The sequence below is a fragment of the Triturus cristatus genome, chromosome 5_1, assembly GCF_964204655.1.
Source record: "Triturus cristatus chromosome 5_1, aTriCri1.1, whole genome shotgun sequence".
Lineage (NCBI taxonomy): Eukaryota > Metazoa > Chordata > Amphibia > Caudata > Salamandridae > Triturus > Triturus cristatus.
The window spans coordinates 368,172,633-368,197,136 of record NC_140587.1 but is presented as its reverse complement, the minus strand read 5'-3'; the positions used below and the strand labels follow the sequence as shown (position 1 = coordinate 368,197,136).

Here is a 24,504-nt window from a genome sequence, read left to right as displayed (position 1 = left end):
GGGTGAGAGAGAAGAGGGCTGCGTAGTCCCGCAGTAATCGCTGGCAGTCGTTGCGCTGTTCCGGGGTCAGGGACGAGGCGAGTTGGACCCCTTCGATCGATCCATCGTGAATGTTGGCTTGCAAGAGGTCGGGCAGGGGCTCGGAGTCGTCCTCGCCCCCCTCGTCGGTCGCCAGCAGCAGGCTCAGTTCGGTCCGGGCGAAGTGGGGTTTTAGCCTGTTAGCATGTAGGACCCGGAGGGGGTTCCGGGGGGACTCCAGATCGACCAAGTAGGTGACGGGACTTTTCTTCTCCACCACCTTGAAGGGCCCGGTCCACTTGTCCTGGAGGGCGCCGGGTTTGACCGGGGCCATGACCCATACTTTCTGACCTGGCTCGAATTCTACGGTAGAAGTGTTGCGATCGTACCACCGCTTCATGTCCTCCTGGCTGGCCTCGAGGTTGGCTTCGGCAAGGGCTCGGAACTTGCGGGTCTGGTTTCGGAGGGTCAGGAGGTATCGGTAGACGTCAGGAGGGCCGCCTCGGGGCTTCATCTCCCAGCCCTCCTTGACCAGACTGAGCGGTCCGCGGACCGGGTGTCCATACAATAGTTCAAACGGGCTGAACCCCAGGGATTTCTGCGGGACCTCCCGATAGGCGAACAGGAGGCAGGGCAGCAGGACATCCCATTTCCGCCGGAGTGGTTCTTCTAGGCCCTGGATCATCCCTTTCAATGTTCGGTTGAATCGCTCAACCAGTCCGTTCCCCTGAGGGTGATATGGGGTCGTGAACTTGTATGTGACCCCGCACTGTTGCCACAGGGACCGCATGTACCTGGAGATAAAGTTCGTACCGCGGTCGCTCACCACTTCGCTGGGGAATCCCACTCGGGAGAAGATCCCCATCAAGGCCCGGCCTACCACAGGGGCCGTTATGGTTCTGAGCGGGACCGCCTCCGGGTACCTGGTGGCGTGGTCCACGAGGACCAGGATGAAGCGGTGGCCCAGGGCGGTTTGAGGGTCCAGGGGTCCCACAATGTCGATTCCGACCCGTTCAAACGGGGTGCTGACGGCGGGAAAGGGCTGGAGGGGGGCCTTGACCCGACCCCCCGTCTTTCCGCTGGCTTGGCAGGTCTGGCAGGACCGGCAGTGGTTGTCCACATCTCTCCGCATCCGGGGCCAGTAGAAGTGGGTCACCAGACGACTGTACGTTTTGTCTTGCCCCAAGTGTCCGGCGAGGGGCACATCATGGGCCAGGTTGAGAAGAAACTCCCGGAAGCGGAGGGGGACCACCAACACGCGGCTGGCCCCGAGTTCTGCTACTTTCTGTTCACTGTACAACAGGCCCTCGGCCCAGTAGATCCAGTGGGTGCCGGTCTGGTCACCGTTGGCTTGCGCGGTCGCCTGCTGCCGGACCCCTTCGAGAGAGGGACAGGACTGTTGCTCTTGCTGGAACTGCTCTCGGGTGGGGCCCCCTTCGTGTTGCCATTGCGTCAGCTCTGGTAGGGCGCTCGGAGAAGTCATCTCTTCGGGGGAGGATTCGCTGGACCCAGGGTCGGTGTCCGCCTCCTCCTCGCTGCTGGCGGGAGGGGGTGTGAGCCCCTCGGGTCGGCCGGTCCCGGAGGTCGAGGATGAGCGGGGGGCCTGGGCGGTCATGGACCGGGTGATGGCGCAGGCCCAATCAGCCAGTCCCAACATTCGGAGGTGCTCTCGTCGTTCTACTTGAGCCCAGGGGGAACTCTCCAAGTCGTTCCCCAGGAGGCAGTCGACCGGGGCGTCGTCGCGCACTGTCACCTTCAGCAGGCCCGTCACCCCTCCCCACTCGAAGGGGACCAGGGCCATCTGGCATAGGCTTTCACTGTTGTCGGCCGTCCGGACAGGGCACAGCACATTCGGGAGAATCTGTTCAGGGGTCACCAGGTGGCAGCGGACAGCGGTGATACTGGCGCCGGTGTCGCGAAGGGCTTCGGCCCGTTGTCCGTTGACCGTGACCTGCTGCCGGTACTTCTGGGTGTTGGTTGGGATGGGGGTGCAGGGTACCATCTCCCGGCTACCCAGGCAGACCAGGGACATGGCTGCCGGCTCCCACTCAGTGTTTTCTCGGTCGAGGGCCTCTTCTTCCTCTTCTCCTCCCCCCAAGGCGGCGGCTGTCAGCTGCCGGGGCGGGGGCCCGCCGGCCCCGTTTCTTCGGTTCAGAGGGCAGGCCGGGTCGCTGGCAAAGTGTCCGGTTTGTTGGCAGCCATAGCAGGTCACTGGTGGCCGTGGTCCGGGTCGGGCCGGGCCCACCCTTCGTGCTAGGCTCGGGGAGAGATGTGGCTGCGGTGGCCCTCGAGGGGGGCTCCTGGGGGCCCCAGCGGGAGGGTCTCGGTTCCTGTTCGGCCCTCCCCCCCCACCGCGCTGGCGTGGGGGTCCGTTGGGGTTCCTCTGGTACTCCCCCATTGAGCTCCGGGGGACCCGGGAGTTGACCCATCGATCGGCCTCGACGGCCAGTTTCCGCGGGTCGGTCATTTTGCTGTCGAGGAGGTGCTGTCTCAGCTCCACGAAGCAATTGTTGGAAAGATGTTCCCACACGATGAGGTCGACCAGCTGCCCGTAGGTGGTTACTTTGCTGCCTTTGATCCACCCTTCTAGGGCCCGACTAAAAAAGTCCACATATTCCACCCATGTGGTACCCGGGATTTTCTTGCAGTCTCGGAACCGCTGGCGGTACATCTCCGCTGTTAGCCCGTAGCGGGTGAGCAGGGCCTCCTTCATGTGATCGTAGGAGGTCATCACCTCCTCCGGTAGCTGGAGCAGCGTGTCCCGCCCTTCACTCAGGAATCGCCCCCACAGGCCTGCGCCCCAGTCTTTTCGGGGCACTCGATGGGAGGTCATGGCCACCTCATAGGCCTTGAACCATTGTTGGATATCGTCATTTTTGTAATACTCCTTGACGACCTCCTTCGGGATATGTACTTTGGCCTCTGCAGGCGGTAGAGTGTCTCTCGTACTGGGGGTGTTGGTCCCTCCGTTCTTGGCCTTGATCTCGAGCTCCTTGAGGCTGCGCTCGTGCTCCAGGGTGAGCTTCTTTTCCTCCAACTCCCGGTGTCGTCTCTTCTCTTCTATCTCTTCTTGAAGGCGTAGCTGCTCGAGGGCCAGTTTCTTTTCTGCCAGCTGGAGTTCGCCGTCCAGTCGCAGTCGGGCGAGCTCTAGCTCGTGGCTCCGGACCTTTTCCCGCTCTCGTATTTCTTCTTCGGAGAGGCCGGTTTCTAGGCTCTTTCGTCCTTCGGTTGCCGGGGTCAGTGCGGTTGCTGTGGTCTCCGTCAGGGGCAAGGGCCCTTCTTCCTGGGAGGGGCCTGCCCTGGCCTCCAGCCATGTCCTCAGAGCTTTCTGCATCTCTTCCTTGGTACCGAGGCTGGTGGTTGCAATGCCTTTGTCTCTGCAGAACTGTTTTAATTCCTTGTGCGTATATTCTTCCAGCCGTTCGGGCTGGAACTCCATTGTCGCGTTGTTTTCCTGGCTGCTCATGATGCTATTCGTTTGGATGGGTAGCTAGTGGGTACTGGCTGGTACGTACTGCGTTCGGCTCGGATCCCGTCGCTGGCCACCAAATGTTGGAAGGCGAACCCCGAGGAGTCGGTGAGACCACCAAGGGGGGGCCCTCGCACTGCACGAAGTAGCCGAGCGCTGCCGAGAAGTCTCCTGAGAGATCCTTCTCCTATCACGTACTAGCACAGTAACACCACCACACCGGACTCAAGGAGGTTGTCTCAAGACAAGCAATTCTTTATCATCAATAAAAGGTTACGAGTTCAATATTTACACGAAGGGATCGAGGGATCCACCAAAAGTCTCAATGTCTCTTTGGAAGGGTAGGGGTAGCGGGACAGTCTTTGGTAGGAATGTGGTACGAGGGTACCTGGGGCCCAGTTCTTATCCTCAAGCTGGAGGACCTCCGATCTCGGAGGGGTCGAGCCGCGACGGCGTCAGCAGGGCTCCGGCGTACAGTTCGTGGAGAGCCGCGATTCAATCAGCAGGGCTCTCAAGATGGTTTCTGCTCAGCTCGAGCCGCGACGTCGTCAGCAGGGCTCCGAGGGAGGTTTCAGCGAGGTTGGGCCGCGACGGCGTCAGCAGGGCTCCGATGTTCCAGGTGGTTCAGGAAAGGTTCACAAGAGGGAGCCGCGACGCAGTCAGCAGGGCTCGTGATGGTTCCGACAAGAGTTCTTCTCCGTAGGGTCAGCCGCGATTCGATCAGCAGGGCTCTGGACTCCGGGATACAACTGCCGAGCTGTGGTGGGGTCGCCCCAGATATAGGTCTGGAGCCCTTTGATGTCCGGACCCTTGCGCCCGAGGGGGCGGAGTGGCCGGGTGGAGGTGGCCAGACGCCCAGCAGGAGAGGCGCCAGGCCCAAGGGAGTTGCAGGGCGATCACACCTCGAGAGGGGAGGACAGTTGGGGGTCCCATCGATACTGTCCTCCGCCGGGGGCGATGAATGGTTCCTGCGGCACCCCCTGGCCAGTTCGTGGTGCCTCGATGTCGGGGCTTCGCTGGGGTCGAGGCCGGGTTGAGCGGGGTTCGCGCCGGCTGGTGTACGGGGTGACGTAGATGCCAACAAGATGGCGGAGCCATGAGGAGCATGCGACCACGTGCAGCTCCGGGTGAAGGGCCTTGGTGCAGTTCAGACGGGTGGCCCGTGACGGCCGGGGCGGGGAACGGGCACAATCCAGGGGTTTAAGGACCACGCCACGAGGCCGGGTCCAACACCATGCCTCAAGCCTGTCACTGCAGAGTGGCCTGTGTGTGCAGTTTAGCACTGCAATGTCGACCTAGAAAGAAAACCCTCTTGACAGGTCTAACCCTTTCCTTATGATACATATAAGTCACCCCTAAGGTAGGCCCTGTATTGCCTATGGGGGAGGGTGCAGTGTATTTAAAAGGCACAGGCATGCACTTTTAAGATTTATATGTGTTAGTAGTGAAAAACTCCCAGTTTAGTTTTTCAGTACTGCAAGGCCTATCTCTCCTATAGGATAACATTGAGATTACATTACTACATCTTTTAAGAGTTATTCCTGATTGTGAAGAGGTAGACTTTTCAAGTTAGGTGTCACTGGACTCACAAGTTAAAATCACATCCTTTGGTGGATTTGGATTTTAAATTACAGTTTAGCACACGCCACTTTTAGAAAGTTGGCATCTTCTTGCTTTAGTCGTCTGGTGCCTGCTGTCTGTCTCTGTTCAGTCTAGGGTCAGGGGGGTTCAGCTGGGGTTTGAGTATTCCCTCTAGAAAACCACCACAAAGGACTCTAAGATGTGACTGATGGATGTTCCTGAGAGATTAGGAGGAAGGAGCTGGACACAGCCGCACACTTAAACTTGAAGAGGCTCTGCGCTGCACACACCTAAAGGGCTACATACCCACCTGTAGTGAGTCTGGAGACAAAACAGGAAGGGTAGACCTGTTACTTGAATACGTAGCAGCAGGGAGAACAGTTACAGGCACTAGGACTGTGGACTGTCTAAATGTGTTTGTGGGGTGGTTTAATGGGATGGGTAGCATCAGGTCTTAGCAAGGATTCCATGGATTTCAATAACTCTAAACGATGTGTCTCGCCTGGTGGGTGTATGAGGGAACCATTGCAGTGAGTTGTGTTTTTCAGTCTATGTGTGGGTGGGAATATGTGGGAATTTGTGGTAAGAGGGCGTGTTGCTCTTTAGTGTTGGTGGTGTTTGCAACATGCCCCAGTATCGCTTGTTTATGCATCTCTCTGTTCCTGGCAAGTGGCATGTCTGGGCATGCCTCTTCCCGACTACTCCCCTCTCCCTTGGACCACATCCCGCTTCCTCTCAGCACACTGGAGGACCCATCATCCCCCGCTTGTGGATGGGGTATCTACAGTTGTGTGTTGCCTAACAAATTTTAGAAGCGTATGGCAGAGTGACCGGACTTCAGACACTAAAAATGGGACAGTCCACAAACAAGGTAGGCTGGCTAAGCAGTTATTTACCTTATAACATTAAAAACACAAAGCCTTGAGATTTTTTACCAAAACAAATGCAAAAGGCTGCTGGTGACTCTAGGAGAGAAAAATGGGACTGCTTCCACTAGTATGGCCCACCTGGTCACCCTGGTGAAACCCCTAACCCCATAGATGCTTTTTTTTTTAATCCTTCTGCGTGCACTGTGGAGTCTTTTGGATTTTTACTATCCCAGGTGCATGGGGATCATATTTCCGTCACAAAGGATAGCTTTGTTTTTTTAACTGAAAGAGGGCCTCCATTGAGGTAGAGGATCCTAGCTTTTTGGAGTTGGAATTGGGACCACACGCCACGAAGGACAAATTGGCCCTGGACATGGTGTCCGAGAGTGGGTAATCAGAATGCGTCGTTTTTTACTGTGACTGTGGGGACTGGGTGGCTGCTTTTGAATACTTTCTGGGTGGCACCCTGTCTTCTTGTCCGACTGCCTTACCCCGGGGCTTGACCAGCCAACCCCATCCTGGAAGATCAGCAGCAGAGTGTGGCCTACTCTGAGGCATCCTCAAGGTAACCTGTTTATTTCACATTTTAGTGGGGTTGCCATTGATGTCGAACTTTAGTGAGGATATCCGGTAAAAACTCAGCTCTCAGTCACCCTGAATTTCTGGACTCCATTAAAACTTCAAATTATTTCTGTTGTTTTATTGGTATTTTTTGGTTTGGTGCAGTTTTTCCTGGGAAAGAGCGTTTAGATGGTGCTACTTATCAACCCATATCTTACTGCGCATTCTGGTTCTGTGACTGTGTGAAGGTGCCATAATGTCACTCCTCCCTGCCAGGGCTGTGGCCCTGGTGCCTATTGTGCTGTGTTACCTGTCTTTGGTTGCTGGTGCCACTTGTTTGTCCAATTGCCCGATCACTGCTGCGGTGGCATGGTCGACAGCAGACCTCCTGAGGCTGAATGTAGAGTGCATTGTGATTCCCCTCTGCTTGGTGTTTAGAAAGGTCATTTGTGACATTTTGTGGTAGCACTGGCTCATTGCTCTCTGCTGATCTTCATGCTCATGGTATGCCTTCAACTGGCATCTCTCTGCCGGGTGCCCCGGCCTATGAGAATAGTAACACTCCCTAAGGTATGGTTGCTGACAGCCTCCCTGGCCTCTACTTCCATAGCTGGTTTGAAACCCTCTGAGGTATTTCGGTGGAGCCCCCGTGGAGACTGGTGGCATTTGCATGGTTGCGCCCATTGCTACCCCCTCAAGGGTAGTCTTTCTTAATTTGTTTTGAACTAGTTTTGTGGTGTCTCCTTGGGCCTGCTCCTGTTTTTCTCTATCCTTTTCTTGCTTCTTTTTGTAGCACTATGGTATGTGGGCTTATATTTCCTGCCAGGGTTTGGTATCTAAACCAATTGCACTGTCCAACCTGCTCTGTATCTCAGTGGGTAACCCCCTTTTAAGAATGTTGTAGAAGAACACGACATGTGGGCATGTATCAGTCTACAACTGTCCTGTTTCTTGTCCCCATCATTCCCATCGTTGCCTCATTCTTCTTAGAAAATCTGTTATGCTTTCCCCTGGCTTTATGGTCTCTGCCATTAACACTCCTACATCTGGACGGCACGGAAATATCTTTCTCAGGGTCATCCATATCTGGTGCCTGTAGGCATTAAATGCGACCCGTCGTGCTTGGTGTCGGTTAGCGTAATGCCTGGTACACAGGCCTGGACGAACACTGTGTTAGTCTGCTCTCCAATGAGGCTACTTAGCAGGCTCTATCGCTAGGTTGACACCTGCGGTGTTCTTCTTGCAGCACAAAATCCATTTTACTGGTCCATCCAACAATGACCTTAACTTCGTAACCCCTCTATTGTCCATCTTAGCCCATGGCTCGTATATAGTCTCCCCCTTGCCCCTCTGTAATAACACGTACATTTTGAATTTCATGTAGCTCTATGAGTTTCCCCCGAACATAGCGTTACCAGGTTTTTAGACATTCCTGAATGTAGGAGCAGTTTCACTCAGGATCTCCTTCTCCATTCCAGATTCAATCTTCCACTATAACCATGTCTTCTGGCTCAAATGATCGTTCCCTTGGCCACAACCTGTTATGTTGGTTCCTCTCCTCAGTCCACTAGGTGAATAGGTCGCAAACAGGTATGCAAAGCTCTTGCCTTTCTTTCTTACCACTATGCCCCTGGGGGGGTGGAAGGTCTATCCTTGCCATGCAAATAGGTAACACACACTTGGAGAAGAACCTTTCCAGGGAGAAGAGCACCCATTAAGTATAACTACCATCTATATGCTAAGGCTTGGGGTCTCCTGACAAAGCCAAGAGATCTTCTATTATATAATAATACTTCTTCTTGGCAAGGGGAGGGAAGGTAGGCACTATGGCCTTACTCCATTGTATTTTTATGATGACATCTCCCATCCTGATTTATGGATTGACTGCTATGCTGACAATATTTGGACTATGCATTTTCCTGCTTGCTGTGGCACGTATACTGCATGTTAGTTAAAATAAATATTTTAAACTGTTTCGCGTCTCCATCAGATCTTATTGCGATCGGGTACAAGAGTTCTTGAATTCTGCTGCTGAGTCCAACTTATTTCAAGCCTGTAACCAATGGCTCAGGCAAGGTCTCAATAAATTATTCGCTTGCTCAACTCTTAGTAGCTGGCAAACAAACAGGCAGGATTTACTTAGGAGACAAGTGTGTAAAGATTTAAAAACATCAATACATTAAATAAGTAAGACACAATACACAATAGAAATCCCAAACCAATTTATAAAAATAGGTTATATTTTTATGAACAAATAGACATGTAAATTACAAAAATCCAATGTTGCACAAGGGAAATCCCACACCAATTTATAGAAATAAGTTATATTTTTATGAACAAATGGACATGTAAACAACAAAAATCCAATATAGGGAACCAGAGATATACATGTATAAAGAATAATCACTTTCTAGCACTTAAAAGCCCGAAGGCCAATTTGGGAGATCTGGTTGTAATTGACCGGGACAAAGTCAAAGTTTGAGACTGACCGTGATAGAGCCTTGGTTGGATACACTAAACAAGAGACCTCGGTCAAAATTTTACCTTTACACTTTTTTTTTCTGGAGCTTTTTCTCTCAATATCCAGCAAAGCACTTCTTCAAGCCGGATTCCCGCCGACATCGTTGGATTGGCTCAGCATGAGCCCTCTGTGAAATTCTGGACGTTTTGAGCACATACCTGAAATCCAGGCCGGGTCACAGTTCAAGGTCGCTGGCTTGACTCTCGACGTCGGGTTGGCCCGTTTATGGAAATGTTTAGCAAAGTTGCTCCAAACTTCTCCAAACGTTTGAATCTTCTTCAAGAAGGTCTCACTGAGAGCTCAAAGTGTCCACAACATCAATTCAAGGGTCAGGGACCTCTGAGATGGTCCTTGGGGTGTTGGGACTACAATTCCCACAATGAACCAGGCCACATCCTTAAAAGTCTACTGGTTGCAATCCAGAATTGGAAACTTCTTGGTGGAGATGTTGCCTTCAGGGAGTCCACTCCTTAAGCCTTGTGAAGCCAGGCAAAGCCCTTAGGGCTGTAGTATCAGATTGCGCAGCATGAAAAGTCCTTGAGAGTGCAGTCCTTTGGGTACAAATCAGGAATCCAACAGGGAAGACCTTCTTCTCTTTGTTGTTTCAGGCAGTGGATCTGAGTTGCCATGCAGGCAGAATTGCTCTTTCTGGGGAGTGGGCACAAAACCAAGGCCTTCACATTGTACCGCAATCTCGTCTTTGGTCAAGATCATCTGAGAGAAGTTAACAACTAGATTTCCTTGGCCATCTGACTGCTGGTTGGCATCTGTGTCTCTTGCTGTTGCCAAAGCACCTACTTGTTAGCCCATTCTTACTCTGCCCCTACCCTAGCCTCCGCCTAGGAATTGTTGGGGAAAGGGGTGTTGGAAGAAGGGCTGCAATGGTTGAGAGGGCATCTGGAACCTGGGATGCCATATCTGTGTTTGTTGTGAAAAGAGAGGCATCGGAACACAGGCCTAGTACATAGTCCCCAATTTCCTGCTCAGGTTATGGCAGAGGCCTCTTCCAACCTTCCTTCACAAGACATAAGGGTCCCCTAACAGGATGGACAAACAGAAGTTCAAGTGGGGAAAAGCCTACTCCCTTCCAAGGCACCTCTCTGTAGGCAAAAAGCAGGCATGGCAAAAGGACATTCCATTTCCTTTTGAGTTTTTCAGGGAATCCTATGATCCTGCCTTTCAATGTCTTGTTGTACCTCTCAACAAGGCCATTGGTTTATGCGTGATAAGTTGTGCTGAATTTGTAGTTCACCCCACCCTTATTCAACATGTGTTTCAGGTATGCAGACATGAAGATGGAACCTCTGTCTGACACCATCACCTTAGAAGACCGCATCCCGGTAGCGATACCAATGTGGGCTTTGGCTACTGCAGGGGCTGTAGTAGTCCTAAGGGAAATTGCCTCAGGAAACCTGGTAGTATGATCATCTACTAAGTGGTTGTATTGGTCTCCTGATGTTGTGTGTGGCTCAAGTGGACCCACTAGGTCTACACCAATCCTCTCATAGGAGACCCCAACCACTGGTAGATAAAAGGGGGCATTTGGGTTTTCCACCTGTTTTGCCACTGGCTTGACAGGTGACACAGGAGCTGACAAACTTCTGGGACATCTGGGGCCAGTAAAAATGGCTGGCAAGCCTTTCACAGGTTTTAGTCTGGCCAAGATGCCCAGCTAGGGGGATGTCATGGGCCAATGTAAGTAGGAACACTCTATACAGCTGAGTTAATGACATTCTCCTAGTGGCACCAGGTGTGGCGTCTCTGGCCTTAGTATACAGGAGCCCCTCCTTCAAATAGGTGCTGTGGAATCCCCTGACATCTCCCTTTACTGTGAAGCAGCTTGCTGTTTCAGGCCTTCAAGAGTTGGACACACCTGCTGTCCAAGGCACAGCTGTTCCCTAGAGAATTCCCTGGACCCAGAAGCTCAACCTGGAAAGCTCCAAGTCCCATGGGCTCAGTTCCCTCTTGGGGTGACAAGTCCTCTCCCTGAGGAGAGGGTCCTGAGATTTTGGCTAATCAGAAGCTGGTTCTCCAGTCTTCTTACCTTTCCCCTTGGAAGGTTGAGCCATTCTTCCAGGCTCCAAGACTTCTCTTTCACACTGTACTCAAGTTTGTGCTCTTGTTTTCACACACACAATCTCAGGGATTTGCAGCACGGCTGCATGGGTTTCCAGCTCTATCTCAGCCCAGATCATTTCAAAGCAGACAGGCAGCTGGGAGTTTTGGACAGACTACTACCTCTTTCAAGCCAGTACCGCCCCTCAATCTAAAGTCACTATAGCCTGGGTATGGTCTGTAGTGACACTGTCGGCGTTGGTGAATCGATAGGTTTTTCGAGACAGATATTGTCCTGGGGAAACCAGTGTATCACTCACCATAGTGACACTAGCATCTGTATCCCTCAGCGCTTCTACTCTTGTCCCATTAACCAAGGGGTACTGAAGGTACTTCTTTAAGTTAGGGGGCCAGATAGCTAAAGTGCCCAACTCTCACTCACCCTCAGAGACCAAAACAGCATCAGTGTGAACCACTATTTTCTCTGGGTGCACTGTTGATCTCATCTGGAAATCTGTCATACCAGTGTTAACTGGGTGGAGTACTTGGGGCGTTCTTATTAGGACAGGCAGTATCGCCAGTTTGGTTTCCTACCTTCTTACAGTTGTGACACCAGACCTTTAAGGGGTCAGCGTTTTTATCCTTGTACCCATCACTGGGCTGGGAAGATTTCTGGGGTCCACCGTCCTGAACAGGTTTTTGGGGACCTTTAGAAGACTCTTGGTTTTTGTCTTTGGGGATCTCCCCCTACCCATGAGAAGGTTTTGTAACCCCTTTCTTTTGGCCACCCCCAGTGGTTGTCTCAGTCATCCTTGTCTTGACCTAGGTGTCTGCCTTCTTTCCCAGTTCTTGGGGAGACATTTGACCTAGGTCCACTAGATTACTTAACATGTGTTCTTTCATAAATACATAATCATGCATATCACTTCCAGTGAACCAACCACCTAGTGTTTTTACTGAGTACTCTATAAAGCCAACCCAGGACTGGCTCGGAGTTTTGTGAGCCCACCTTAATCTAACCCTATATTCTTCAGTTGTTAGTCCAAAACCCTTAATCAGGGTGCCATTCATGAGGTCATAGGACTCAGCACCTGCCCCAGTAAGGAAACTATCCATTTGGACATTTTGAGGCCATAAGAACTTTATTTTTCCCAATGTATTAAATTGCTGGCACCATTTATGGGTGCTAGACCCGTTTCTGCTTGAGTCTGGACTCTAGGTCTATTCTTTTGGTCAATCTTGCTAGAAGGATGTCTCCTTCATTACGGCTGTCCTCAGTGGTCTCAGAAGAACCTCACCTACCTGTGTGGGATCTAGGTGCTATGAGCACCATCTTTGGAATCAAGTGCACAGGGACCATGTTCTCCCTATTTAGTGGGGGAGGTTGGGGGTTGTCCTCACCATCACTAACTTAATCTACTTCTGAGTTGGGATCTTCCCATCAAATGGGTGGTCCTTAGCATATTATGCCAAGACCTCCTGGAGCTTGACCTTGGAAAGTTTTTCTTAAGTTTGAATAGAGACCTTAACTCTCTATTCTGTAGATGGAGGTAGGGGGTGAAGTTGAGCTTCTCAACCACATTCTCTATGTCAGTTATAATGTTGCTTATAGTTGGGATATTTTTTTAGAGAGGTCAAACACTTCCAAAGAATTCACCCCAACTACAGTATGTTTTTAAATTCTAAATATACTAAAGGGACTTACCCAATGCCCTAATAAGACTTTTGGAATGTAGAAAAAATGTTCAATTCAAACATCAGAATCTAAAGACAATTTAGGAGTTTTGTTGTGTGATCAGGTGTTGGCTAGCTAATCCAACAAATGCAAAGTTGTAGACCCCACCGCTGATCCACCCATGTAAGAAGCTGACTTTGTTAATACTATACCAAAAAGAGGTATTGTGTGCACAGAGTCCAGTGAGTCCCCAAAGGTATAGCAGAGGATACAGCAGATAATACCTTACTCTCAATTTAGTGGTGGCTGTGTTGAGTAGTTAGGCTTATCAGAGCACAGTGTGAATGCATTTGTTGTACATTCTCAGACAAAAGAGGAACACACACTCAATGACTAACTTTAGGCCAATGGTTGTAAAAATATTTCTTTAGTTACTTATATTTTAGGAACCAAGTTGAACTCAGTTACAGGTAAGTAGACCTTTTTTTTTGCAATACTTTCAATATTATTGGCAAAAGGTTTGAATAATATCAAACAATACTTTTGATGTACATGAAACGCTTTTCAAGTTGTATTTCGGATCAACACATAGTACAATACAGTCAGAGACCAATGCAATCCTACGGGAGGAAAGACAGGTAAGTAACTTGCAGGTCAGTAAACGGTTTACAGGTTCAGTCTCAGGGGTTTTGGTCACCAATGGGCAAGGGTCTGACCAAGGTAGGTACTACACCACCAGCTGCACTGAGGTGGCCAGGTGCAGAGTTCACTAGGCTCAGTGTTATCCACTGGAGGCTGGGGGCACCTCGAAGAGGCACCGGTTGCAGGTAAGTACCTGCGGTTCAGGGACACAGGCCCTGGGGGTTGAGGTCAGCACTGAAGGAGCCACTAAAGAGCACTGAGACTGCACCACCAGTGGCAAGGGCGGTCAGGTGCAGAGTGCAAAGGAGGCATTGGGTGCTCTGTAGAAAGCAGTGGGGATCTTCGGTCGGGGAAAAAGGGCTGCTGGCTTATTCCAGAAGACTGGCTGAAGATATCCAATCACTGGAAAGGTAAGTTGGATAGTGGGGAGATGCCAGAACACCACCAGCTGGGCACACAAAGGCCTAGGTGCTGTGGATGAAGGGGTATCTTTAGGCATTGGGTTTTTCTCACCGGATCTGGTCGTGGGGACCCTTCAGGATGAGGCTGCAGGCTTCATAGGGAAAGTCAGGAGAGGTCGTCCAATGTTGGATCCCAGGTCAGGATCACCAAGGGTACTTCACAGGATCAGTGGGCTACCTGGACTCTGCTATGGGTGTTGGGTGTAGAGTGGTGCAAGGGTTGCAAATCCACTTGCATCCGTAGTCTTTGGGTTAGTTCCTTGCTGGACAAATCTGGTATCCACAGGAGAAACGAGTCTTTGTTGAAGACAGCGCAGATCTCTGAGGTTCTTGGAGTTTGCTGGCTGAGAGCTATACCGATTTATTGAAGCAGGGCTGCTAGGGGAGGAGACAAGCAGGTAGGGCTGGTGCCAAGTCAGTCAGTCTTCTCCACTGTTGCACAGCTCTTGGGTCCTTTTTCTTCCTACATTATTGAATATGAGGAATAGAGTTCAGGGCGGCCCTTAAATACTAAATTTAAGGGCATTTCTGGGGTTGGGGGCAGTAGCCAATGGCTGCTGTCTCTTAGAGTGACTACAGCCTTCAGGTACTCCCTCTGGGGGGAAGGGCACATCCCGATTCCTATTGGGCCTAATTCTCCAAACCAAGATGGAGAAGTTTCAGGAGAGGGGTCTACCTCAGCTTCTAGACACCCTGGGGGTGTGCTAAGACAACCTAGGGGTGTGCTAAGCCAAGGTGCACACTCCTATTCTGTTTATAAATGTTCCCACCTGTCCTGCCTCCATAAATAGGGCCAGGATGGGTGGCTGGCATCTCCACTAATTGGAGCTGCTCAAATCAGCATGACACAAGGTGGAAGCCTTTGAGGCTCATTACCAAGTTTTGCTGTTGCTGCCAGGCGGAGGTGTGAAGAACCTCCACCCACAGCGGGCTTTGTTTCTGACCTCCGAGAACATAAAGGCTCTCACCCCATGTCTGGTGGTGGCTGGCTGTCAGGTACCAGTCAGACAATACACCAGAAGTTGTTAGATTTTCAGGTGGCACCAATAAGATGCCTCCTGAGTACATTTTATAACAAATCCAACAATGGAATCAGTGTGGGTTTATTATGCTGAACAGTTTGGTACCAAACTTCCCAGCTTTCAGTGAAGCCATCACAGAGGAGCCCTGGGGAAAGCCATGTTTCACTGCTATAGGTGCTGAACAGAATGGCTCCAAATATACTGACTGCTATCTATCTCATAAAAATGATTGAAGTAACTGGAGTGCAGTACCCAATTCCCAGATCAGCTAGTCTGGTTAGTAGTATCTGGTTAGAAATAGTGTTGAAAGCCGCCAACAGTTCAAGCAAAATAAGGGCGACCATCTGACTCTGATCCAGGTGGGATTTAATCACTCAATGAATCAATCACAGAGATTTCTAAAGTGCTCTGCTACTCAATGAGTGTACTGGCGCTAAATAGATTTGCTGACCATCTTGCTGGCTCCGTTATTGATAAGCCACATTAAATTGCCAACTCTTAAGATTACATTTAAAAGTAAGTACATTCTTCACAGCAAGAAGATGATGAGGAAGATCATTCTGGTCCCAAGCGGCAAGAAAGGAGGTACCCCCCGCCTTTTTATTCACAGAATAGATAAGCGAAGAGTTCTTGAAAGCTGACAGGGGATGATCCAGTCTGCCAATTACCGTGGACCAGTTTAATAGAAAGTGCTTTGCACCAGCACAAGCCCCTTGAGCCATACACGTTCCTTAGTGGGGAACCAGTGCAGCTGAACATGTTCCCCTTTCTGGAGTTTCAACAGAAGCCACGCCCCACAGCATTCTGCACCAGCTGGAGTCTGCTAAGGCTGGAAGACCCAAATACAGAGAGCTAACATAACCCAGCCATGAGGTCATAAAGGCCTATATCACTATTTTGTTATGCTGACGTGGAAGCAGATAAAAGTTTCTTTAAAAGTTTTAGAAACCCAAAACAGGACCTCACGACTCTAGCAACCTGAGCACCAAATGAAAGAGAACTGTCAAATGTAACCCTTAAATTGCTTTTTATAGGAGCTTGGGCAGGCAAGTCTCTGTAAGGAATAGTGCTTCAGGATTTAAGTTGGTAATCAGCTGAGGTATATCTTGTGTATATTAAGGGAGTGAACGCACCAGTTTCAAAATTCCATCCACAGTTTATAGAATCGCAAGTTCCTTTCAACATGTGCATGACACCGCTTACAAACATCATGCAATTCTAAGATGTCACAATCATCTCCTACGCCAATGACTCCCAACACATCCTCTCCCTGATGGACAAGACAACCACCACCAGAACCAACTTCCTCAACTGCATGACCATGGTAGCAGACTAGATGCAAACCAACTGCCTGAAGCTCAACTCTGACATGACAGAAGTTCTAATATTTGGGACCAAGACCTCCCCATGGAATGCCGCCTGGTGGCCGTAAGAGCTAGACCCAACACCCACACCAGGCAAGAAGCCTATGGATTATCCTAGACAACAGGCTCAACATGATAGACTATCGCACACACAGTCATCACGAGCAGGCTGGACTATGGCAACACTCTCTATGCGCGAATCTCCAAACAACTCCTACACTGACCAATATGATCCAGAACACTGTCAGAAGACTCATACTGAACTTACCACACCCCACCTACATCACACCTCACCTCAGGAAACTTCACTGGCTCCCCATTCACAAGAGCAGCCAAGTGAAAACTTCTCATGCACACACACATAGCCCTTCACAAGACAGGAAACGAATAACTGAACAGCTGCATGCACTTCCAACAACTCACCAGACACCTATGCTCTGCCTTACTTACACTCACACACACCCCCTGCATCTGCAAACGCAAAATTTGAGGTTGCTCATTCTCCTACATCACATTGAACAAACTCCCTCAAAGTCTTCTCCCCGCTTTGTGAGTTCTGAAAGAAGCTGAATACCTAGCTCTTCACATAAATACCTTGGGGACCACACACCTACAAACCTGTCCAAATTCCTGGTTACCCTCTTGGGTGATTAGTGCGATATAAAAATGAACATAACATAACAATAACATTTGAGACTAATGAGATCAATGTAGCTCTGGGTGCCTGGAGCATGAGACAAATTATACAAAACACAAAGAAATACAACATTTCATTTTAAATCCTTTTAAAGTTGAGTTAGTTATTCTAAAGCCTACCATAACCCGCGCTAACTTGTTAAGAATATGCTCTCATTACGGTTAATAGTTTATGTGAACTTACTCATTATCAATCTAAATGCTAAATATCATGTGTACATAAAGAAGCATTGATTTTACATATGGTAGTATGTTATTAAATTAAATGAAAATTTATGATAACGTCTTACCACAGCCCATTTATGTACTCTGTCTGAGGTAGTCCAGGATTTTCTTACAGAAGTGTGTTCCCCTTTGTGGTTTTTATGTGTAGTATGTCAGCTCCTCACCATCACCAATCCATGCAAAATTGTCCTATCTAGATTTAAGAAATATATGAGTGGAATGTAGGCAAACGTAAGACGGGTACGAGCCTATTAAAATAATCAATTTTTTATAAAGTATTTCATGTTGCATTTTTCCATCTATGAGCACTTTACTAACGAGTGCTATTATTGTCTAATGCAATGGTACTTTACTAAGCTGGCAGTATGGCACAGTGAGATGAATGCTATCTGCTGGCTAATGCAGTGTTCTGAGCTACTGTCTTGCTATGCTTTTGAGCTGGGTAAATTGAGTCCTGCAAATCTGATAAAAGCAACATTTATTATTTAAAGAGCATATTATAGATTACACAAGTGTGGTACTAATCAGCTGTGGATTCTACTCTCACTGTACTTTCTTGACTACTAAGTGCTATTTAGATACAATAGCTTATGCAGCACTGAAATACAGACGGAAATGCTGAATATTTGGCAATAGGCATGCCATGCGAGTTAGTGATTTTTGATTGTACCTATTTCTTTACTTGCATCTAATAGGCTTAGAGAAAATGAACATGATTCCTACAATGCCTACTACCCTATTGATGAAACACTTTGATTTACAGGTCTAAGAGTGGATATATCCGCAGTAGATTTGCAGTTTGCACTGCAAAGTATTCCTGAAATGGGACAGGTGCATGTGTCAGAATGGTATGGAAAGTGTACTGGATATGGAAGGTACATCGAGTGGTTAACTGCAAGTGGAAAACAACCTATTTTACAGGTATGAACAGTTTATTGGACTTTTAATGACACATTCAAATGACTGGCAATGTTACATTTATTGGCATATGGATCTAACAATAACAGGCTGCGGGCAGTATAGCACTTTTCATAGTACACTGGCGGTGCCTAGTTACGGAAGGCGTGCCGGCAAGGTTATTTGAGTCTTTCAGGGATCATAGCACTTACATTTGGCATAGGTCAACTGTTATATAGTTTTAAAAAGCTACTTAACTTAACTTTTGCATGTGTCATGGGTCTTTCATGCTCCATTGTTAAGGTGGTGGTGGTGGTCACTGGTGGCTGCAAGCAGGGGGGGAAGGTACATTATATTGTTCAACCAAAGAAAGTACATATTTTAACACTGTGCCTATATTCTTTGCTCCCAACCCGCCCCGCAATGAGGTTGATGATTCCAACGTAACCGGACTAAATGCCAGAATATCGGTTAGAGAAATTGTGCAGGGGGGCCTGCTTCGGAGGACTATCCTGGGAGACATGCTTCGTACACCAAATTCACAGTCCCAGGTATTACAAGATTTGATGTTCTGGAAAATTTCCAAATTTATGAATAAAATGTTACAGTAAAATGTAAATACCCTGGATAGAACCAATAATTACACAAGAGAGGGCAAAATCATAATATATCTGTACCTTGTCATACTGTAACAATAATTACACACAAGAGGGTTAGCCTATCTAAGAAATGAACTCTGAAGGTCTAAGAGGTTAGTTATCTGGTCTCAATATATCTCAAGATGGTGGGAGATCTGCACCCAGGTAAATTGATATGCCCTTGGCATCTCAAGGATATATCAGTAGGATCCCCACCCACAGGTACCACCAGTGGCATGCTTCATTATCGAAACCTCACTGACTGCACGTAGTATGAGTGGGTGGGCTCAAAGCAGTTTGTAAGCTGAGTTCTTTGTCTAAGGGATAACAAGTGCAAGTTAAAATCACCTTCAGGATCGAAAATTCTGTTTACTAGCAAGAATAAAAACAGTGAGATGCTCAGTGGGTATAATGACCCCTAACATCAATGGGTCAACATGCTTCAGCCTGTATCTAGTGCCACCAAAGGTCAATAGGCTTTCTTAAGGTCTGGACATGTATGTAGTATTCCTGTGATATATAGTTGGTAACTACCAACTCTGAGTAGTAGTTTAGACAAAGATCATGAAGCATGTAAACATGCAGACCAAAGTGGATCTTTTCTTGTAATGGTCTATATCCACTATCAAATAGAACTTCATGAGGTAGTGGGGTGGGTGTTCCCTGTAGTTATAGCTTCATCAAAGGACTTCATCCTCCCGATGCTCAGAGGAGTGCGAGGAGCCAAAGTTAGTGTAAGGGAGGACAAAGTCCTTAGATGAAGGTGTTACTACAGGGAGCACCCACTACCTCAAGAATTCCTTCTTAAACGAGGACATAGATCCTTACAGGAGAAGGTGGACATTCAAAATGTGTCCCAAACTATTCTCTCAACAAAACACACGCTAGATGGTGAATTTCAGAATGCAAATATCCCTTTTACATATGCTATACTACCAAATTAACAAAGCAGTACTTGCTATGAGCTCTTAAATCGTATAAGCAAAAGACACACAATTGACAGACGGAATGCAAAACAAATGAAAACATTCACCCCCAGTCAAGAGATCTGGGTTAAATCCATCATTGTTTTGCTCACCATGCCACCCCAGTTAAAACCTGGCCATATGCAAATCAGTCTTGACCCTGTGCCTCATGGGAACAGTCCAGCCCAAACTGCCAAGCAACGTCTTCCCTGGACCAGAAACAAGCATCCTAGGACCGGTTCCGGGTTTCTTCCCTCATCAGCCAGGATAGCCTGAATCCAGTGGCACAATGAGCCCGGGACCCACGTCTGGGCATACCCAGCACACTTAGGGTGAGAAAGAAAAAGACCCACAATTGATGGCTGGAATGCAGAACAAATCAAAACATTCAACCCCAGTCAAGAGATCTGAGTTAAATCCATCATTCTTTTGCCTGCCATGCCACCACAGTTTAGACCTGGCCATATGCAAATCATTCTTGACCCTGTGCCTTATGGAAACAGTACAGCCTGAACTGCCAAGCTACGTCTTCCCTGTACCGCAAACAAGCATCCTAGGACCCGTTTCAGGGTTTCACCCCTCATCAGCCAGGATAGCTTGAATCCAGTTGCACAGAGAGCCTGGGACCCCCGTCTGGGCATACTCGGTGCACTTAGAGCGAGAAAGCAAAAGACACACAATTGATGGACGGAATACAGAACAAAATAAAACATGCACTCCCAGTCCAGAGATCTGGGATAAATCTGTCATTCTTTTGCTCATCATGCCACCCCAGTTTAGATCTGGCCATATGCTAATCAGTCTTGACCCTGTGCCTCATTGGAACAGTGCACCCCGAACTGCCCAGCAATGTCTTCCCTGGACCAGAAACAAGCATCCTAGGAGCGGTTTTGGGGTTTAACCCCTCATCAGCCAGGATAGCCTGACTCCAGTGGCACAGTGAGCCCGGGACCAACCTCTGGGCATACCTGTCGCACTTAGAGCGAGAAAGCAAAAGATACACAATTGATGAATGGAATGCAGAACAAATGAAATTAAAACATTAAACAATATTTCAAAAAATTAACTTTCCCATTTCTGTCCATCAATTGTTCTTTTTGCATTTGTCACCCCGAGTGGGACGGGTATGCCCAGACGTGGGTCCCGTGCTCTCCATGCCACTAGAGTAAAGCTATTTTGGCTGATGAAGGGAGAAACCCCAAAACCGGTCCTAGGATGCTGATTTCTAGTCCAGGGAGGACCTGACATAGCAGTTCGGGCTGGACTGATCCCATTGGGCACAGGGTCAAGACTATCCATCAATTATTCTTTTTGCTTAAACCATATAAAGCACAAAACAAATAATTACTACCCAAAATTAATATTAGTAGACTTTGAGCTTGCCATGATTCAAACCATTATAAAAACATACCTTCATACCAGCAGTACAAGGATATTACTATCAGGTCAAATAAAGTATATGGGAGTATATCCCAAAATCAGCACTAAGGGCCTGATTATGAAGGAGGGCGAGACTCCACTGGCAGGCTGTCTGTAGCAGTCTGCCTGCCAACAGCCCCTTGGTCTGACCGCCGGATTACCATACCGGTGGTCAGACCCACATCAGTTGGGGGAAGACGGCCACCTCCATCAAGATGAGTGAATTTGAAGGAGCGGTGGTCAAATTTGTAGTCCCAAATGACAGCGGTGCTGAGGCAGGCACTGCCACAGGGATTACAATATACCTTTCTGACAGCCTTTACCTGACATGAAGGTCACCATGAAAAGGCTTTCAGAAATGGAATTTGAGGGTCCCAAACAGACCCCGTCTGTTGTGGGCTGCTGTAAAGTGGCCCTAGGGTCACATGTAGTGCCCCCATGCACCTCCATGCACTCTGTGCCATGCACCACGTGGTGCATGGCATACTGTCCATGAATGTGCAGGAAGTACTCATTTTCATAGCAGCTTGTGCTAAGCCCCTTTTCCTGGGTTGCAGCACAAGCCGTCGTGAAAAGAAGCACTTTGCAACCACCAGCCTGCGGTTGCATTGCAATGCGGTATCCGGACCGCTGCCTGCTTGTCGGGCAGTCTCCTGACTGCGGAGATAGGGGGTGGCTGTCCGACTCCCTGCTGTCATAATCAACCCCTAAATGTAGACTGCTCTCTAAACAGTCAATTTGCCATTAAAATAAAAAAATTATAGCACTAGCCTATGTCCCTTTCACAGAGGTAGTCAACCACAATAAGTTACTTATAGAAAAGCCATTTCTACCAACAAAATGAAGACAAAGTTAGCACCATAATAGACTATTTCAAAGACACTTTGGTTGGCAGACTGCATCGCTCAAGACACTGATGCCAAGTAAAATTCCAAATACCATGGTGGAACGTCTATGACAGGACATTGGCACAGGAAGCCAAAAGAAACAATGCAATGAAAGACAGCATAATCTTCTTTAGGTAGAACCCCACCTACACTATACACATTTATAGAAGCATTACAAAAAGAACAATGCTACCAACAGCTAAGAATGGACCAATCTGTTACCCAAAATGGCACTAAACATAGCAAATAAACCCAAAGAATGTACGATATGCAACAATGTAAAGTCACATTTTTCATAAATAACAAAGAAGTAAGCTGCTTTGAAATGATAGCCAAAGGCCTATGGTAAAATAGATAGTAACGTACCAAATCCCTCAAAAACTCTGACAATTCTTTTACCAACATACCAAACCTTGAATTTTGTTAATAATAGACATAGTATTTTATTACATCAGACAAAAAATGAATTAAGATTCCAATTTTAATGAAGAAGGATATAGTAAAACTATATATAAATTATTTTAAATCAAATTTGTCATCAATGAAGAAAGTTAAAAAAATCTCAATCCATCAAATAAATTAAATACAACACATGAGCCAATCAATTCCACATAACACTCGTAATATTTACACACATATTATAAACTTACATTTCCCATGGAAAAAAGAATAGTAAATAAAGAAAACATTGTTCTGTAGCTGCAGATTGTTCTCTTTATCCACACAATACAAAATAAGTAATCCACCAAACATGGAAAAATATTGTCCAAACAGCCCCCCAAAAAGGGCAAAAATTTAACTAATCCAATACCAATCATTCAAAGCATTCAAAAGTATGTAGAAACCATACAACACCTGAAAAAGTGTTTAAATAAATAAACACTCTAGGAAAGCCAAAAAAAGGAAATCAAATTAAAAAACAATGGTTTATGATAAAACACCTTAGGGCCTGATTTAGACGGGTTACTCCAACTTGGTTACAATGGTGATGAATATCCGGTCTGCCAAATTATAAATCCCATAGGATGACATGTGATTTATATTTTGGTGGGCAGGACATCCATCACCATTGTAACCGAGTAACCAAATCACCGGAATCTAAATCAGGCCCTTAAAGCCTTAAAAAAATGTAAACTCCCAATGCCTATAGGGCATGTTTGTAGATAAAAACCTGGAAAGTAAATTAAAACCTGTGGGGATTTGAAAATCTAACAGAGCTGCTTAAATCTGAGAATAAGTTCTTTAGAGACATAGGGCCTTATGTAGGTGGGCTGGCATTTACCACTTCATAAATACCGAATCATACCGATTCGGTATTTATGAAGTGGTAAATGCTATGTAGGTAATTGGTCGGTAAATATTACCGATTCGGAATAATTCGGTAATTAACGAATCGGTATTTACCGAATCGGTAATGAGGCATACCTTCCCATTGATGGGAAGGTATGCCTCATTACCGAATCGGTAAATACCGATTCGGTAATGGGGGAGCACATGCAAGGGTGGCAGGGTGTCACATTGACACTCGGTTGCACCCCTGATTCGGCCATGTGTGCACATGTGGCACACATACATGCCCTGAGGGCATGTGTGTCTGCCACATTGCACACATCTACGGGCAAAATAATGCATTTACACACATATTCGTCATTTACCACCAACTATTAGTTGGTGGTAAATAACGAATCCCCACACACACCACACAGTCCCCCTACATCGGATTTCTGTATTCGGAATTTACCGAATCGGTAAAATTACCGAATCTGTAATTTTACCGATTCGGTAATTTTACCGATTCGGTAAATTCCGAATACAGAAATTCTCCCCCTACATCTCAAAAGCCAAAATACCGGTCGGTAACGGTATAATTACCGAAAATCGGCCGTTACCGACCGGTATTTGGCTACCTACATGAGGCCCATAGTCTCGCTTCCTCTGTCTACCCCGCTAGTTCCGCTTCGCAGTGATCTCGGAAGACATAACATCAGCAAAGTGGCTAGGCTGCGCCCTATATTATACTGGACAAGGCTCAGAAGGTCCCCCGAACTTCATCATTACGCTTTTGCTCTGGACGAGTTATTAAAACTTGGAGCAGAGCACAAGATCCCCTGGGTATCGAATCTGCAAACACAGTTGCAGAAGATAGGCCTGGAAGAGGCTTGGGAGAGTCAGCTCCCTCCACCCAAATCAACGATAAAAAAGATCTATTGGGAATGGGTCACGATCGACACTCTAAGAAATCAGAGGGGTGTCCTAACTGTGAATTTTTTGGATGTGAAACCTGCTCCCAGTTTGGAATCCCTTATGGACCTGATTGAATCTCCTGGAGATAGGACACTATATCTAAAAATTAGATATGGTACCCTTCCACTTCACGAGTTCCAATCTAGCTGGAGTAAGGTAATCGTGAGGCCAAAAGGCTGCCCAGGCTGTGCCTCACCCATAGAGTCCATCGGCCATTTTATGTTTGCCTGTCAGGCGTACAGGCAACCAAGATTAAGATGGTTGAAACCGGTTTGTAACAATCTGGGTACTAGGT

The 24,504-nt window shown here is 47.7% G+C and overlaps 1 protein-coding gene across 1 annotated transcript in view; it reads left to right on the top strand.

Moving 5' to 3' along the window:
- LOC146830898 (fibrocystin-L-like) overlaps positions 1-24,504 on the top strand; it is a 1,500,901-nt gene that overhangs the window by 613,543 nt on the left and 862,854 nt on the right. The window contains exons 26-27 of the mRNA XM_085605087.1: positions 17,923-18,080; positions 18,485-18,607. Coding sequence (XP_085461213.1) covers positions 17,923-18,080; positions 18,485-18,607 — 281 coding nt within the window. The remainder of the gene's footprint in view (positions 1-17,922; positions 18,081-18,484; positions 18,608-24,504) is intronic.